Source organism: Corticium candelabrum, chromosome 18 (assembly GCF_963422355.1).
Source record: "Corticium candelabrum chromosome 18, ooCorCand1.1, whole genome shotgun sequence".
Taxonomy (NCBI): Eukaryota; Metazoa; Porifera; class Homoscleromorpha; order Homosclerophorida; family Plakinidae; genus Corticium; species Corticium candelabrum.
The window spans coordinates 6,150,294-6,168,726 of NC_085102.1; the positions used below are offsets into that span (position 1 = coordinate 6,150,294).

At 40.9% G+C, this 18,433-nt stretch overlaps 3 protein-coding genes across 7 annotated transcripts in view; all 3 read left to right on the forward strand.

The window, feature by feature from the left end:
• LOC134193776 (guanylate cyclase soluble subunit beta-1-like) overlaps positions 1–4,220 on the forward strand; it is a 6,698-nt gene extending 2,478 nt beyond the window's left edge. Inside the window, exons 2-7 of the mRNA XM_062662610.1 lie at positions 175–247; positions 1,029–2,347; positions 2,419–2,571; positions 2,946–3,100; positions 3,161–3,376; positions 3,442–4,220. Coding sequence (XP_062518594.1) covers positions 175–247; positions 1,029–2,347; positions 2,419–2,571; positions 2,946–3,100; positions 3,161–3,376; positions 3,442–4,042 — 2,517 coding nt within the window. The 3' untranslated portion in view covers positions 4,043–4,220. The remainder of the gene's footprint in view (positions 1–174; positions 248–1,028; positions 2,348–2,418; positions 2,572–2,945; positions 3,101–3,160; positions 3,377–3,441) is intronic.
• Positions 4,221–4,531: 311 nt separating this feature from the next.
• Positions 4,532–9,165, forward strand: LOC134194193 (guanylate cyclase soluble subunit beta-1-like). Of its 5 annotated transcripts, XM_062663118.1 has the most exons (8): positions 4,532–4,688; positions 6,039–6,114; positions 6,187–6,381; positions 6,451–7,496; positions 7,716–7,868; positions 7,970–8,124; positions 8,192–8,401; positions 8,525–9,165. In XM_062663118.1, exons 1-8 carry the CDS (start codon positions 4,614–4,616, stop codon positions 9,054–9,056), a joined length of 2,442 nt encoding a protein of 813 aa, XP_062519102.1. In that variant the 5' UTR covers positions 4,532–4,613; the 3' UTR covers positions 9,057–9,165. The 5 variants fall into 5 exon arrangements, with proteins under 5 accessions (XP_062519102.1, XP_062519101.1, XP_062519105.1 ...); XM_062663117.1 differs by having other exon boundaries at positions 6,187–7,496; XM_062663121.1 differs by having other exon boundaries at positions 6,187–7,496; positions 8,539–8,695.
• Positions 9,166–9,595: 430 nt separating this feature from the next.
• LOC134193869 (guanylate cyclase soluble subunit beta-1-like) lies at positions 9,596–13,874 on the forward strand. The gene is made up of 7 exons (XM_062662717.1): positions 9,596–9,705; positions 10,547–10,622; positions 10,695–12,016; positions 12,210–12,362; positions 12,463–12,617; positions 12,680–12,889; positions 13,256–13,874. The coding sequence occupies exons 1-7, from the start codon at positions 9,637–9,639 to the stop codon at positions 13,764–13,766; spliced, it is 2,496 nt and encodes an 831-aa protein (XP_062518701.1). The 5' UTR covers positions 9,596–9,636; the 3' UTR covers positions 13,767–13,874.
• Positions 13,875–18,433: the final 4,559 nt, after the last annotated feature.

Genomic DNA, 18,433 nt, shown 5'->3' on the forward strand with positions numbered 1-18,433 from the left:
CCGTCCGTTCTTCCCTTAGTTCATCTAGCTACAGACTCACTACTGTAACCCCAACACATGCTCGCCTTGAGTTATATTAGTATAACCGATTCAGAGTGTACACATTACAGTACTACTGTAGTACCTACATTCATGTACTGAAAATGTTTTACAAATTAATTTTGATTTGTGTAGAGTGAGTTGTTTCGAGATTACTCAGAGAACAGGCCATTTCATGACTTGAGTTATCCAGTCAACACTGGGATTGGTAAGTTGCTTTCCTGTAGTCAATGAAGTTTAGATTACTTTCTCAATGGAACATTTTGGCCACATGTGGTAGTATGTTGCGCCCCACGTACACCTTTGAGTGTTGGTTACCAACAATCAAAGTGAGACATTTGACGAATTTGCAGAACGAGATATGCTTCGTATGCTTTTAACTGATTAAATGATAAATTCTATCAGACGCTTTTGTAACTTTTTCAATCGGGATTCCAACTTCTAGAATATCTACCGTAGATCGCAATTTGCAAAGCGTGCTGTTTGGTTCAGTAGCTGAAACACTTATGCACAACTTACTCATAGCTATCAGGTGGGCAACGCTTCTAGATTGTGATGCTGAAGAGTGTTTTCTCATTATCAAGTGTAACATCACGTGACATTGACAGCATGTCCGTGATTCTGCGGAAGCGCGGTGGACACCGAAACAGATCCAGACGGCGGACTCCGATACCGCTTGCCTCCTTATCCTTTTATTAGTGTTCATATGCGACAGACCACGCATGAACGGCTGTTTTACCACACACTGAACACTTCCATCAGTCATGATCAGCACATGCTGCCATTGCTTTTTGCCGCAAATGTGCGGTAGCGTGCATCTCTAAAATGTTGCGTTAACTCAAATCTCCGAAATGTCTCTTTAAGTTAAGCTACAAACAGTACCACATGCTCAATCATATTAAAAACAAATTACATCCTGGTCTTTATATTTTAAGAAATTAAGCAATTTGGTAGTTAATATTAATGTATTTTGAATTATGTGGTTGCAGAACCGTACACTGACATTGAACTTCAAGAGTTGTATGGACAGGTGTACATCAGTAGATTTGATAATCGAGACTGTGGAGATTTGTTGAAGAACATTGGACTGAATTTGTATGATTTGCTCAATGCACTCGAGTCGATACATGTACATCTATTTGTTGAGCAAATACCCGTCATTCAAATTCCCTATCAGATGTATTGTGAGAAGAAAGAATCGGATGAAACTCTTTTGTTTCACTTCTTTGCGTTGCCAAACTCTCGATTTACGGATCCACAAAATATGGTTGCTGGAATTATCAGACAAACAGCTCTCTTTGCATTCAAAATGGATGTCTCAGTTAATCTGGAACTGGAAGAAAAGTGTGGAGATATCAGACACAGTGTGTTTGCCATTAAGGAAGTTTTTGGGAAAGGCCAGGAACCAGTTGGTCGTTTGTTTCCTCGCATGACGGGGGCACACTACTACTTCCCTCGTGAGCTGCTTGTCTCACCCAAGACTCTGTGCAAGGCGTGTCCATTTCATGTTATCTTTGATCGTGACCTCAATCTAGTTGAGATTGGCTCCTCTTTGCAGCGTTTATTGAAAATTGATCTGAACGAAGACGGAACTGTGGCTTCCCGACTGAATTTTGCATCCGTGTTTGAGTTGAAGCGTCCACCGTTGATTGAGCTGGCGTTTGATATGTTTCTTGATCGATTTAATTCCGTGGTGGAAGTGAAGATCAAAGAGTCCGCTGCAGTTTCTATTACTCGTCGAAGTCGAAGTCGCAGCAGCAGAAGTCGCAGTCGAAGTCATACGTCTAGTACAGAAGATGATGATTATGGAACTTGTCGTGCTTGCATTACCATTCGTGGCCAGATGATTTATGCCCTGGAATCCGACTCGCTGCTATTTCTTGGCTCACCACTTGTCCGCACACTCGATGATGTCGATCAGTTTGGTCTTTATATTAGTGATATTGCCGTTCATGATGCCACACGTGATTTGATTTTACAAAATGGTGCATATCAGGGTCATCTAACGCTCGTTGACCAGCTGGAAAAGATGAATAGTGACATTGAAATAGCTCAGCAGAGTTTGAAGGAGCAGCAGGAAGGCTCAAACAAACTCCTTCGTTCCATGCTTCCGAATCCAGTGGCAGATGCTTTATTACGAGGAGAAGAAGTCATGCCTCAGCAATATGAGAGTGTCACAATCATGTTCAGTGATCTTACAAATTTTGCGGATCTTACAGCAGATTGGGAGCCTCGTCAGATTGTTGATTTACTCAATCACATGTACACAGAGTTTGACGAGATTCTCCCGTGTCACAATGTGTACAAGGTGTGTTCACCTACATGTAGCAATGACATGTTACTATGTAATGTGTGGGTAACATTGATGTATTGTTGCAGGTTGAAACTGTGAATGACTCGTACATGGTGGTGGGAGGTTGTCCTGAAGAGAATGAGCATCATGCACGGGAGGTAGCAAGAATGGCAGTGGACATGATGGACACAATGGATGTCATCAAACATCCAGTCACTCACAATTCACTAACTGGCCAGGTTAGCCTCTCACTTTTAAGCATTTAGTTATCGTAGGCCAAACCAACTAACTTTGATGCTCTCTGTTTTAACATGAAAACTGGACTGACTAGAATTTAGAAGTGATGACCACGTGATGTATGGCCACTCGCAGTTCTAACTGTTTATGAAAATAACAAATGGACACTAAAAGGAACGACACAGATATGGAACAGAATGCGAAAACAGACGCTTTACCACATGGGCACTGACTTCTCAAATGCATATGCATGTACCAAACCTTTTACAGCAGACACATCATTGTGCTTGTGTACAATAATTTATTTATTATTGTACACAATTTGGAGCATCAAGAGGTTTAATTGTTCTGGCCTTATTGTTATGGTTGGTTTTAGCTGCGAATTGGTATTCACTCTGGTTCCATCAGAGCGGGCGTAGTGGGAACCGAGCGTCCACGATATTGTTTGTTTGGAGATACTGTCAATGTGACCAGTCGCACATTGACTGCTGGCATTTCAGGCGCCATTACGATCACAGAACACACTCATGAGTTAGTAGATTCAGTGGTGGAGACTTGTCAATGTCTTTAGTTTATATTTTTTGATGGTAGAAAACTCAAGCATTACGACGAATTTGATTTACTGAATCCTAGAGATGTGCAGATGAAAGGCGTGGAGAAACCTGTGACATGCTACACTCTGATGCCGAAGGAGCGTTCAATGTCACTTTGTTCTGCAGAGTCGACCTCTTTACGAAGGATGAGCAGGCAGATCAAGTTTGAATGGATGTCGTATGCTCCTACAGTTTCAGCTTCGGTTCTTGACAGGTTAGTCTTGACAGAGTTAATTGCTGTTAGTTAGTTTGCTGCCACTAGTGATGCGACTGTTGCAGAAGGTATCTAGGAGGACGAAGTGTATCATGTCCTCAACCTGCTGGGAATCCAAACTTTAGTTATTTGTCAATGGGTCATGCTTTTTATAAAGGAAATCAAAGCTTGTTGGCGAGCTTCGAGCACCAGCATTGTGTACTGCCAGTAACAAGTGCTCCACCAAAGTCTAAAATGTCAAAGGAAGGCAGTGGATCTTCAATTAAAAGTCGAGGGAGCAGAACTTCGTCATCAAGAGCAGCAACGTCAGCAAAGTCATCACTAGGTATATTTGCCTCTCAGAAACCGCTTCGAGCCAGCGTATCTCAAAGTCCCGGAGGACTGATGATAACCGTGTCTTCACCACATGGCAGTTCTCTCACCGCAACACAAGAAGAGGACGAGTCAGAAGAGTTTGGTGTTAACTCAAAACAAGTCAGACAACAACAATTCGCTTGCACAGATGATGTCTTTTTGGGAGATCAAATCAAGTTGTCTCAACCACAGAATATCACCACATCACAGGCCATGGATGGTACTGATATTGATGCAGTGTCCTTACTTGAACTGGAAATGCTGAAAGTAACTCTGCCATCACAAAGATCTGTGTTGGAATCACATGTTTAGAACAGTTCACTGTAGTCGTAGGTACAAGTATGTTACAGTAATGAACTCTGTTGTTTAAATTTTGTAGATGCAGTAAACTAGTGTGTTAATTAATTAAGTTAATTAAATGTTTAGCTTAGGAACCACATGACATATAGAAATGACACATACGTACAAATGACACATAGAACTACACGTGGAGTAGATACCGCCCACATCCGTCATCAACCCGTCCACATTCGGCCGTCGAGTCGTACATGTACTACTATAATCCTCGCGCATGCGCGCTTCATGTTAACAATACGTTTCTTGATTTACATCCTGGACAAATTATCGGCTCCCGCGAGCAGTTTATTTGAACAATACACGTTTGATATTAAAACTACGCGTCGTTGTAAACGCTGATACGGTGTAATAATGGCAAGCACTTCACTCACTAGTGACGTCGGTGGGCGGTCTGCTAAAGATGTTACATCCGGGGAATGACGAAGGCGGTGACTGCGTCGAGTTTATTATTCTATTGTTTACATTTCATTAGGTTTTTTCTCTTTCCTACTGACCATCAGCCGTCGCAGGGTGTCACATTGTCAGCATGCTCTGTCCGTTCCAACAAACTCCGACGTTCACTTCAAAGGCGTCGACGTCATCAGGACTAGCAAGACGAAAGGTACAACACAGAGACCTGCAACACCGTTGCAAGCGTACTTATTAACGATGTTGCAGGTTGAGCATGCAAACAGACCGAGTTACTACAAACTTCACGCTTCTGTTGCTTTCCCCTAGACACATGCACATGTAGACATGTAGTGCATGCACTAGTTGCTATACCAATGAAGCTAGTCATGTGAAGTACAGATGTAGGGAGCATGGTCGTGTACTATAACTATGCCCTGTCCACACTAGACCAGAATAGATCGCGATCGGATATCGCAATCCTGCTGACCGAGATAGCGAGCGTCCACACTGCACTTTGAAAACGCTACCTCCACCTCATTTTTGATATCACGTGACTGATGACTATGTGTACGTGTGGCTTCTTTGCTTGTGGAAAGCGTTGATACAGCGACGTAGGGTGAGCGAGAACAAAGACGAGTTAGGAGTGTTAGATGTTCCGACTACACGCTGACGGTAGCGAACGTGGAGGTAACGCCCACTTTTTCTTTTTCTAATTGGATTCAACCGATCGCGATCCGCCTCGCGTTGTGTATTGGCTGGATTGCGATCGGATCGCGATCCAGTTGCCAGTGTGGACAGGCCTTTGTAGTTAGGATGCGAGGTGTTGCATGTGGTGACCCACGAGGCTTGAAGGCTTAACCTTCTAATTAGTTTCGTTAGTGGTAAGCAAATCTAAATAGTTCTGCAGCTTATTCATTGTTTGATAGTTAGAAATAACGTCATTATGTCTGCATTATACCTCGTTTCTGTTGGTTTTTCTGTTTCGGAAGTCGTAGACGTGCAGTGCATGTGAATGGATGTGTGGGAAGGGTGCGGATCGTGGAGATTAGGGGGCGTGGTCGTGTCTAGTAAGATGAGATGTGTCTACAGTGTACGCTGCATGTGGTCCTACCTGCCCGCGACGCTCAAGCCATAGTGTCGTGATTTGGTGAGCAAATAATGCTGCAGCTGCAGCTTGTTCAATGTTTGGTAACTGGCATCCATGTTTGCTTTATACCTGAAGCGTATACGTGAATGCTGCTGCTAGCATGGGATCTACTCGGATCCTTCGTAAAGTCATGTCTTCTTTCTAGACAGCCGTGATGGTCTAAGTACTTCTGAAGCAGGGTTTGCTTCCGGTACTTGTAATAGACTTTACAAACCAGACTGATCTGGTTGAGCACGACATAATGTCAAATTAAACTGTTACTAAAGTTGTTATCACTAGTTCAGTGCATTGAGGCCTCAATTGCATAGAAGCATTACACCAATACAGATATGTATGAGAGATATGGATACTTTAAATTCTGGTGAATTTGTATGATATTGCTGTATATTGGTGACCACTGTCTCTTAATTACAGAGCAACTCTCTGTTTCACAACTATTCTGAAAACACAACATTTCACAACCTTGAGGCTCTTCCCAAGAGCGGAACAGGTAGGAGACTGTTGTGAATTGTTTTGTGTATATTGGTTGATTGTTGAATGCATGTTGTTGTTTTTGCATTAGAACCATACACGGATATTGAGTTGCAGGAACATTATGGAAACAGTTTTATGAAGCAGTTTTCTAATTCGACATCAAGAGACTTGCTGAAGAATATCGCATTCAATCTTTATGATTTTCTTAACTCACTCGAGTCTGTTCACTTTCATTTGTTTGTTGATGAGCTGCCTATGCCGTGGATTCCACAGGGCATGAGATGTGAGAAACGTGAATCAGATAATTCTCTCTTGTTTCACTTCTGCACGTTACCCAACAGCCATTTTACAGACCCAAGAAACATGGTGGCCGGAATTATCAAGCAATTGGCTTCGTTTGTGTTTAAGATGACGGTGTCAATTGATATGATTTCTGAAGTTTGGGAAGGGAAATGTGATTACACCAGACATTGTGTGTTTTCTATTAGGAAAATAACAGAGAAAGGTCAATCTTCAGTTAGTGGCTTGTTTCCTAGTAAAAATGGTCATAAATATTACTTTCCAAAGAAAATGCTGATTTCTCCAAAAACTCTGTTGAAAGCTTGTCCATTTCACATCATATTTGATCATCATCTCCATCTTGTTGAAATTGGATCATCACTGCAGCGAGTTCTCAAGTTCCCAGTGAATGAAGATGGAAGTGTGACTACAGAACTTCACTTCACTCGTGTCTTCAACTTGTTACGTCCAAGATTAGATAACGTGAATTTTGAAAGTTTTGTTGAACACCAAAATTCTGTTGTTGAGTTGCAAATCAAGGACTCTGCTTTAGCTACCCTAACTGATGGTGAAATAAAACGCATGTCGAAAAATATAGCTAAAGATGACAAGAAACCGAGTACTTTCAGACGTGTATTTAGCATTCGTGGTCAGATGATTCATGTTCTTGAGACTGAGTCGCTTTTGTTCATGGGCATGCCACCTGTTCGTACACTCAATCAAGTAGAAGAATATGGGCTGTGCATTAGTGACATTCCTGTTCATGATGCAACAAGGGATCTCATTCTACAAAGTGGTGCACTTGCTGGAAACATCACTCTTGAGAGGCGGCTGATCCATACAAGGGAAGATATTGAAAAGACTCAAGTTTTACTTCGAGAAAAGAAAGAAAGTTCAGATAAGCTACTTTGCTCGATGCTTCCTGGTCCTGTAGTTGACACTCTTTTAGAAAACAAAATGATTAGGCCAAAACTGTTTAAGAGTGTAACAATCATGTTCAGTGATTTGACAAACTTTGCTGAACTGACAGCTGACTGGGAACCACGTCAAATGGTTGATCTGCTGAATGAAATGTACACAAGCTTTGACGAGCTTTTATCATCTCATAACGTTTACAAGGTATGCATACATAGATGCTCAAATGGTGTGAAGTATGGGGATGGTGTAACTTGTTGTTTTGATGTATTGATTGTGATGTATTGATTGTGTTGTTGTTGTTGTTGCTGCTGAGTGTGTGCACACACACTCATGTATTTACTGTAACTATGTGTGATGATGTATCAATGGCAACAATATAGATGAATATATTTTATTTGGCCTTTCCATTGCTTTGTGCAGGTTGGGACAGCAACTGATTCTTATATGGTTGTTGGAGGTTGTCCAGAGCCACATGAACATCATGCTCGAGAGGTTGCGAGGATGGCAATTGACATGATGAACACAATGTATGATGTTCAGCATCCAGTCACAGGCCATTCATTAGCCACCCAGGTATAATATGTTACTAAATTGATTAATTTATTGTTAGTTTATATATTTATTATGGAATGAAAATTCTGACCTAATTTATTATTAATGGTTTGTTGCTGCAGCTTCGAATTGGCATTCATTCTGGTTCTATTCAAGCTGGTGTGGTAGGCTTTGAACGTCCTCGTTATTCCCTGTTTGGTGATACTGTCAATGTAACCAGTCGAGCTGTGACTAATGGCATTTCTGGCAAGATAACAATTACACAATACACATATGAGTCAGTACAGCCACTAGACTTTAATATTTGATGGAGGGTTGTGAATTTGATTTCAATTTTGTGATAGGAAACTGAAGGTTTATGACGAGTTTGATTTTCAAGATCCTCACAAAGTGGTAATGAAGGGTGTGGATGTACCGGTGATGTGCTACATACTTGTAATGAGCAAACAAAGAGGCTCGGTTGGTTCTACAGCAAGTAGGAAATCTCGCAAGGCAAGTGTCATACCTGAATGGTATCAGTATGATGTGCAAGGTTATGGTGACATTCTCAAGAGGTCAGACAACACACACACACACACACACACACACACACACACACACACACACACACACACACACACACACACACACACACCCCACAACTCGTTGAATCATCCGTTTTAATTGCATAAATGCAGGAAATATTTGACAGAGAAAGTAAGAAGTGTGTCTGAAGGATCAATTGAAAGACCAAGTTCCATTTTACTTCCTACAAATCCTCCTGCAGCTACTAAAAGTCAGAAGAAAAAAAGTCATGGAAACTCTAGTAAATCATCATACAAACACAGCCCTTTAGCATCCAGACCAAGCACGAGTGCTACAGCTGCAGTGAAGCAGAGTGGAGTATTAAATCATCTTAAGAGTACTGAGTCGAGCGTGTCTCAATCCAATAGCATTCATGCTATGCCTGCTGGATTTCTTCTGACTCAACCAATTGATCACAAACGTCTGAAGAAACAGTCGTCATCGTTGATGATAACGAGCATGATAACTGAAGAACGAGGTGAAGAAAGAATCATCAACAATGAAACAACTGCAGCTGTGGCTGCTGACTGTCTTACAGGTGATACGGACGGCACTAATATTGATGACTGTGTGCCACATGGCAATAAGGTACTGGATGACAACTCGGTGCCATTGCATTTGATAATCCAAGAAACAGATGTGTGATTAATGTGTTTATATTTTGTAACTTTGGTGGTAAAGGTTGTACCATAATTACCATTGTTTTTGATATCAATTAAATTGTTATTAGTGAATAAGAGAATGAGACAAAAGAGTTTGGTGTTAACTCAAAACCACATCAGGCAACAGCAACTCACTTTCACAGATACTGTCTTTTGAGGAGATCAAATCGAGTTGTCTGAAGCACAATCTATTATTACCATATCTATATATAGACTCGACTCACCGCCCTCGTCATTCCCCAGATTGTCAATCCTAAAAATACAATTAAAATTTTTTAAACATTAAAACATAATATAAAATTAAAAATAATTTTAATTAACGCTAAAATGTAAAACTAATTATCTAATTAATTACCCAATAGCACATAATTAATTTCTACACAGAGCTAGCTGCTGCACAGGTTGCTGGGACTTCGAGGCGACACCCTAGGTGTGCGCACGTTATCACTCACCTCTGTAGCTCTAAGACGCGCTTTGTGTCGTGTTAAAGTGTTTACATTCATTACGTTCTTGCCACCTTCCTAAACTGCCCATCAGCCATCGCAGGGTGTCACGTTGTCAGCATGTTCTGTCCGTTCCAGCAACATTCGACGGTGACTGCAAAGGCGTCGCCAGGAGTAACAAGACGGAAGGTGAGACCTAAAACGACGTTGCAAGTTGAGCATGCAAACAGGCAGAGTTACTGCAAGCTTCCTGTTTCTGTTGGTTTTTCCGTTTGAGATGTCGTAGAAATGCAGTTGATGTGTATGCATGGGAAGCGTGGGAAATGAATGTAGGGATGTGTCGTGTAGTTATGTCTTCTCACGTGATCCACGACCTCAACCCATATTTCGTGATTTGGTAAGCAAATGATGCGGCAGCTTGTTTGCTAACTGTCATACAGGTTGCTTTATACCTGCAACGTAAATGAAGTTGCTACGTTGTGTGATTTTAGAGCTACAGATAAGTGCTGTAGTGTGTGTGTGTATGTGTGTGTGTGTGTGTGTGTGTGTGTGTGTGTGTGTGTGTGTGTGTGTGTGTGTGTGTGTGTGTGTGCGCGTGTGCGTGTGCGTGTGCGTGCGTGCGTGTGTGCGTGTGTGTGTGTGTGTGTGCGCGCGTGCGTGTGCGTGCGTGTGTGCGTGTGTGCCATTAATTTTTGTGCTTACAGATATGCTAAAGAATGTGTTACTACTACGTAAATAAGGAAATACAATAATTTCTAATGCATGGTAAACCAGATGTGGCAGTTTAATTAATTTTAGTATATTGAGTAGTAATGCTTAATCTAAATTAGACTGTAGTGTGTAAGTTTTTACTTATTTGTCAGAACTTTATTTAATATCAATAGTTTAGTGCGTTGATCGAGGCCTTGCCTACTAAATTACATAGGCAAATACATGCGTTACACCAATACAGATATGTATGAGAGATATGGATAATCTCTGGTGAATTTGTATGATATTGCTGTATATTGGTGACCCCTGTCTCTTACAGAGCAACTTGCTATTTCACAACTATTCTGAAAACACAACATTTCACAACCTTGAGGCTCCTCCTAAGGGCGGAACAGGTAGGAGACTGTTGTGAATTATTTTGTGTACATTGGTTGATTGTTGAATGCATGTTGTTGTTGTTGCATTAGAACCATACACAGATATCGAGTTGCAGGAACATTATGGAAACAATTTTATGAAGCGGTTTTCTAATTCGACTTCAATAGACTTGCTGAAGAATATCGCATTCAATCTTTATGATTTTCTTAACTCACTCGAGTCTGTTCACTTTCATTTGTTTGTTGATGAGCTGCCTATGCCGTGGATTCCACAGGGCATGAGATGTGAGAGACGTGAATCAGATAATTCTCTCTTGTTTCACTTCTGCACGTTACCCAACAGCCATTTTACAGACCCAAGAAACATGGTGGCCGGAATTATCAAGCAATTGGCTTTGTTTGTGTTTAAGATGACTGTGTCAATTGATATGATTTCTGAAGTTTGGGATAGGAAATGTGATTCCCCCAGACATTGTGTGTTTTCTATTAGGAAAATAACAGAGAAAGGTCAATCTTCAGTTAGTGGCTTGTTTCCTAGTAAAAATGGTCATAAATATTACTTTCCAAAGAAAATGCTGATTTCTCCAAAAACTCTGTTGAAAGCTTGTCCATTTCACATCATATTTGATCATCATCTCCATCTTGTTGAAATTGGATCATCACTGCAGCGAGTTCTCAAGTTGCCAGTGAATGAAGATGGAAGTGTGACTACAGAACTTCACTTCACTCGTGTCTTCAACTTGTTACGTCCAAGATTAGATAACGTGAATTTTGAAAGTTTTGTTGAACACCAAAATTCTGTTGTTGAGTTGCAAATCAAGGACTCTGCTTTAGCTGCCCTAACTGATGATGAAATAGAACGTAAACGCAGGTCCAAGTCCAAGAAGAATGCTAAAGATGACAAGAAACCGAGTATTTTCAAACGTATATTTAGCGTTCGTGGTCAGATGATTCATGTTCTTGAGTCTGAGTCGCTGTTGTTCATGGGCATGCCACCTGTTCGTACACTCAATCAAGTAGAAGAATATGGGCTATACGTTAGTGACATTCCTGTTTATGATGCAACAAGGGATCTCATTCTACAAAGTGGTGCACTTGCTGGAAACATCACTCTTGAGAGGCGACTGATCCGTACAAGGGAAGATATTGAAAAGACTCAAGTTTTACTTCGAGAAAAGAAAGAAAGTTCAGATAAGCTACTTTGCTCGATGCTTCCTGGTCCTGTAGTTGACACTCTTTTAGAAAACAAAATGATTAGGCCAAAACTGTTTAAGAGTGTAACAATCATGTTCAGTGATTTGACAAACTTTGCCGAACTGACAGCTAACTGGGAACCACGTCAAATGGTTGATCTGCTGAATGAAATGTACACAAGCTTTGACGAGCTTTTATCATCTCATAACGTTTACAAGGTATGCATACGTAGATGCTCAAATGGTGTGAATTATAGAGATGGTGTAACTTGTTTTGATTTATTGATTGTGTTGTTGTTGTTGTTGAGTGTGTGCATGCACACTTATGTATTTGCTGTATATGTGAAGATGTATCAATGGCAACGATATAGATGAATATATTTTATTTGGCCTTTCCATTGCTTTTGTGCAGGTTGAGACAGTGAACGATTCTTATATGGTTGTTGGAGGTTGTCCAGAGCCACATGAACATCATGCTCGAGAGGTTGCGAGGATGGCAATTGACATGATGAACACAATGTATGATGTTCAGCATCCAGTCACAGGCCATTCATTAGCCACCCAGGTATAATATGTTACAAATTAATTAATTAATTGTTAGTTTATATATTTATTATGGAATGAAAATTCTGACCTAATTTATTATTAATGGTTTGTTGCTGCAGCTTCGAATTGGCATTCATTCTGGTTCTATTCAAGCTGGTGTGGTAGGCTTTGAACGTCCTCGTTACTGCCTGTTTGGTGATACTGTCAATGTAACCAGTCGAGCTCTGACTAATGGCATTTCTGGCAGGATAACAATTACACAATACACATATGAGTCAGTATACATGCTGCCACTAGATGAAGTGGTTTGTGAATTTGATTTCAATTTTGTGATAGGAAACTGAAGGTTTATGATGAGTTTTATTTTCAAGATCCTCACGAAGTTGTAATGAAGGGTGTGGATGCACCGGTGATGTGCTACATGCTTGTAATGAGCAAACGAAGAGGCTCAGTTGATTCTACAGCAAGTAGGAAATCTCGCAAGGCAAGTGTCTCACCTGAATGGTATCAGTATGATGTGCAAAACTATGGTGACATTCTCAAGAGGTCAGACAACACACACATACACACACATACACATGCACGCACACACACACACACACATGCACACACACATGCACACACACGCACACACACACACAAACACACACGCACACACACACACATACACACAAACACACACGCACACACACACACACACACACACACATGCACACACACATGCACACACACGCACGCACACACAAACACACACGCACACACACACACACACACAAACAGACACGCACACACACACACACACACACACACACACACACACACACACACACACACAAACACACACATGAGCGGGCACACACACACACACACACACACCTTATTCAATCATCCATTTTGATTGCATGAATGCAGGAGATATTTGGGAGGGAAGGCAAGAAGTGTGTCTGAAGGATCGGTTGAAAGAGCAAGTTCCAATTTACTTCACAAGCCTCCTCTTGCAGCCATTAAAAGTCAACAGAAGAAAAGTCATGAAAGACCTAGTAATTCTTCATACAAACACAGCCCCTTAGCATCCAGATCAAGCACGAGTGCTGCAGGGAAGAAGAGTGGAGCATTAAATCACCGGAAGAGTACTGAGTCGAGCATGTCTCGATCAAATAGCGTTTGTGCTATGCCTGCTGGATTAATTGTGACTCAACCAACGAGCAGAGAGACTGATCACAAACGCCGGAAGAAACATTCATCGTCGTTGATGATACCGAGCATAATAGCTGAAGAAAGAATCATCAACAATGAAGCAACTGCAGCTGTGGCTGATGATATGGATGGCACTAATGTTGATGACTATGTGCCACATGACGATGAGTTACTGGACGACAACTCGGTGCCATTGCTTTCAATAATCCAAGAGACAGATGTGTGATGTGTTTTTGTTTTGTAACTTTGATAATGTGTATATCAGTGTTATGATCGTAGCATAAATTACCATTGTTATTGATATTAATTAAATGGTTATTGGTGATTAGAATAACTAATGTGACAACTAAATGTTTGGGTACCGTACTGTAGCGCGAATTTTTGTTGGGCCCACTTTCTTCAGTACCCGGATAAACGTCCCGTATACCTGTAATCTGCACGTGACGTTGGCAGAAGGAACGTGACATGATTGTATTGTTGTTTGCATTCGTTGACTACTGCGCACCTTGCGACGCCACACCATTGACGTTGCTGAAGCGGTAGCTGCGTCGTAATTTTCGAACTCGGGGGCCATCAAAGCACATGCGCACAAAGTAGCTATAGCAGGTAGGCTAGACGTTTCGTCTACCTTACGTTGTGATAACTTATTTTTCTTAGTTCGTAATTCAGCAGAAATCTGCGTCAGTGCACTTGCATCGCAAAAGGAGCTGTTCCAACTTTCAGCTGTTCAACCAGAGACCGTCAAACTGGTGGACACGTAATACAGCTAGCAATCTATTAAAATATGCAGACTACTAGTAGCTAGACTACGGTACGTATAGTCACGTAGACGTAGATTAACTTTTTAGTTCTTCAGGAACATTGCATGGGTTTACACGTAATCTTTACCTTACATTGCATATCTATAGTAAACATGCTTCTAAGTATAAAGTTTATAATAAACTCTGTCAAGCATTTTTGCTGTTCTGCTGAATACTGGCGGACAGACTGTGCTGTCTCTTTATGTTTTGCATTCGCTTCGGCATCACATACCTATTGAAAGAAGGAGTTGTTTGAGTTGATCTCCTACTATTAAACACACTGTGGCGGCCAGGTTTTTGCAGGAACAGAGCTTGAATTTTTCATGTGTTTTCGTCTGCTGAGGGCTGTAGGCTGCACTCGAATTCTTTGCCCGTGCTTTGTTATTTATCCCTGTATGACTGCCAAAAATGTGTAATGCTGAAACCAAACGCTGCTGCTTGGTTGGTGGATGTGTTGATTTTCCTTGACATTTCCAGTAGTTTTCATAAAACTTTTTAACAGCTGTCAGATAGCCATCATTATTTGTCATGTTGGGGGCAAGTCCAGTTTCTAGGTCAACCATGACTTCATTGAGACTTGTTTTGACTGTCTCGATTGTCTAATTCTTGTCTTCACCACTACTGGGTATTTCAGTCTCCTTCATGGTTGTTTTCTGCCTTTTCTGTTGGAACAGATCATCATCCAGCATGGCTGACTCTTTGAAAGAATGCCGTATGTTTTCATTATGCCATTGAATATCAACAGAGAGGGACTGCAAGTACTCTTCATCTGACTTTGGTGAAGACTGCTATAGAAGCTAATGGGTTGGCAATCTTTTCCCAGAGCCACGCCTGCAAGGAGCTGGCGTCCTTTTGGGGAATCAGTTGGAATCTTGTTGATGGTGGACTTCATGTATTTTGTTGCTGCAACGAGCTGGTGTTTACATGGTGTTCCATTGTATCCTACCGGGCAAGAGCATTCCCCTAGTTGCAAGTCTACTATCCAGTGGTTGTGTGGATCTGTGTGGCTTCAAACCATGTATACATCAGGGTCTTCTTCTGTGGCTGTTACATCATCGAAGGAAGTGCTACCAAGCTTCACACCAGCTAATGTATATTTTAATGACACGAAGTGATCAAGTCTGTTACTTGCCAGTGAAAGTAAGCGGCGCTGATAATACAACTCCATTGTTATATGCACCATTTGGAATAACTGTACAGCATTCCAGGCCTTCTGCCTTTGAAACAGAATATCTTTGATTATTCTTATGCTTGCCTCAGAATAATTATTCGTGTAGTTTCCTCGTGTTGGGAATTGTGTCCGGAAGCATAAAGCCCATTCTTCTTTTCGCTGCCAGTAACTGTCTATCCATTTTTTGAAAACAGGAAATTGACTGCTTTCAATTTCAGCTTTTACATTCATTAGGGCTTGCTCTGAAGATGAGTGCAGAAGGCACTTTGTGAGCAGCATACAAGTTACCCTGTCGTTTCCTGTACCCTGGACTTATCACTCCACAGCCAACGCCACATGCTTTGGAGGAAATGGAACACACAAAGATGCAGTTGGAATGGACAGACAGGTGAACAAACAATTGATAGACACAGGCAAGCAATGGACAGACAGGTGGACAAACAATTGATAGACACAGACAAACAATGGACAGACACATATACAAACAATTGACAGACAGGTTGACAAACAATTGACAGACACAGACAAGCAATGGACAGACATGCAGACAAACAATGGACAGACACACAGACAAACAATTGATAGACAGACGGACAAACTATCGACAGATGACAAATGTATCATGAATAGTAAATACACCACACACACACACACACACACACACACACACACACACACACACACACACACACACCTATCTGCCACACCCACGCACTTTCCATCTAAACTCATTTCAAGTCTCTTTTGTCTGTTGTGTCCTTTTTGTGGTGTGAAACACAGAAGTTTCATGACGTCGATTAGTTTATGTGTTGGATGTATTTCATATGTGTTGCAGGGTTGAGGCGATCGAATGGCTACGAAAGGAGACGATTGTTACTTCTATTATAATACTGAATGTCTGAAGGTACAGTTGATATAGTCACCAATCATGTGAATTATTGATTAATAATTTATTAATATAAATTAATTGTATGCTATTTATTTATATTAATAAATAAAAAATAAATAAATAAATAAATAATTTGCATACAATTAATTTATATAAATAAATAAAATATATAAATTAATTGTATGCAAATTATTGATTTATTAATTAATAAATAAAAATAAAAATAAATTAATTAATAATTTGCATATAATTAATTTATATAAATTAATTGTATACAATTTTTTTATTTTTGTTATTTAATAATAATTTATTTATATAAATTATTTGTATGCAAATTATTTTTATTTTTGTACATCTTGACTGTGGTCTTTATTCCAGGGTGACCAATGCACTTTCCGTCACGGTCAAGCTGCACTCGGTAGCAACACTGTCTGTACATTGTGGCTACAAGGATCGTACTTTCGATCAGCATGTCCGTTCAGACATATGCATATCACTGTGAATGGTGACACTTTCGTCTATTTCTCACATTCTTGTGAGAATGTCGAATGTTTAGCCGTTGAAGAGTGAGTTGTCGTGTTGCTTTGAGATTCAACCGAGTGGCTGCCTCAAGCCCAACTGTCCTTTCAAGCATTTCAAGCTGAGAAATGTGAGCACACTGGGAACGAGCTCAATGCCGGTGATGTCAACAACACAGCCAGTTGGTATGACGTGTTAATGGGAAAGTTCAGGGGACAGCAGCATGTACAGACAAGTAGGCAAATGGTTGGACTTGATAGACAGACAGAGGGAAAGAGACGGATGATGGGAAGTTGATTGGATGGAAGGGAAGACGTGTAGACAGATGGAGAATCAAAGATGTTTGGATGGATGGACAGACAGATGGACAGACAGACAGATGGACAGACAGACAGATGGACAGACAGACAGACAGACAGACAGGCAGATGGACAGACGTAATAGTGTTGAAATTTTAAATATATGTATTGACAGACAGATGGGCAGACAGACAGACAGACAGGCAAATGGACAGACAGACAGATGGACAGAATACTGACCAGAGTTTAGATGTTGTTCAACTTTCAATTCAGTAAACTAAATTTCGGTTTGTAGGCTCCGTAGGGGAGCTTTTTAATGCTAATTGTTATTTGTGTAATTGTAATTGTAGTTGTGACACTTGTTGTTCATTAGCTGTTACTTTAGTTTCACCTGTATTAGCTTTGATGTATAAAAATATATGAAAATTTGACAGACAGATGGACGGACAGACAGACAGACAGATGGACAGACAGACAGATGGACGGACAGACAGACAGACAGATGGAGAATCAAAGATGTTTGGATGGATGGACAGACAGATGGACAGACAGACAGACAGATGGACAGACGGACAGGCAGACAGACAGATGGAGAATCAAAGTGACTAGCCTCCACCCTGTCCCGACTCTACTTCCTGTCTGTACAGCATGACGCAACTTCCACGTATGGACAGGACGGACAAAATGGCACTTATCTATAGATGTTTGGATGGATGGATAGACAATGGACAGACAGACAGATGGAGAGAAGGACAGACAGAGAGATGGACATACAGACAGATGAACAGACAGACAGACAGACAGACAGACAGACAGACAATGGACAGACTTACAGACAGACAGACAATGGACAGACAAGTAGACAAACAGACAGAAAGATGGACAGACAGATGGACATACAGACAGACAAATGGACAGACAAGTAGACAAACAGACAAAAAGATGGCCAAACAATACACAGACAGGAGAGAGAGAGAGAGGACAGACAGAGAGATGGACATACAAACAGACAGATGAACAGACAGACAGACAGACAATGGACCGACAAGTTGACAAACAGACAAAAAGATGGACAAACAATGGACAGACAGACAGAGAGATGCACATACAAACAGACTAATGGACAGACAGACAGACAGACAGACAGTTGATTGGCTGACAGATTCATGAATGAAAGACACTAATCCTGTACAATCCCTCCATCCCTCCACAGTA

Bases quoted from the DNA above. Each gene is read 5' to 3' on its own strand.
- LOC134193869 (XM_062662717.1), top strand. From the start codon at position 9,637: ATGTTCTGTCCGTTCCAGCAACATTCGACGGTGACTGCAAAGGCGTCG. The intron at 10,623-10,694 runs GTAGGAGACTGT...TTGTTGCATTAG, and splicing joins TCCTCCTAAGGGCGGAACAG to AACCATACACAGATATCGAG. The intron at 12,890-13,255 runs GTCAGACAACAC...GCATGAATGCAG, and splicing joins TATGGTGACATTCTCAAGAG to GAGATATTTGGGAGGGAAGG.
- LOC134194193 (XM_062663117.1), top strand. From the start codon at position 4,614: ATGCTCTGTCCGTTCCAACAAACTCCGACGTTCACTTCAAAGGCGTCG. The intron at 4,689-6,038 runs GTACAACACAGA...TCTTAATTACAG, and splicing joins CAGGACTAGCAAGACGAAAG to AGCAACTCTCTGTTTCACAA. The intron at 8,402-8,524 runs GTCAGACAACAC...GCATAAATGCAG, and splicing joins TATGGTGACATTCTCAAGAG to GAAATATTTGACAGAGAAAG.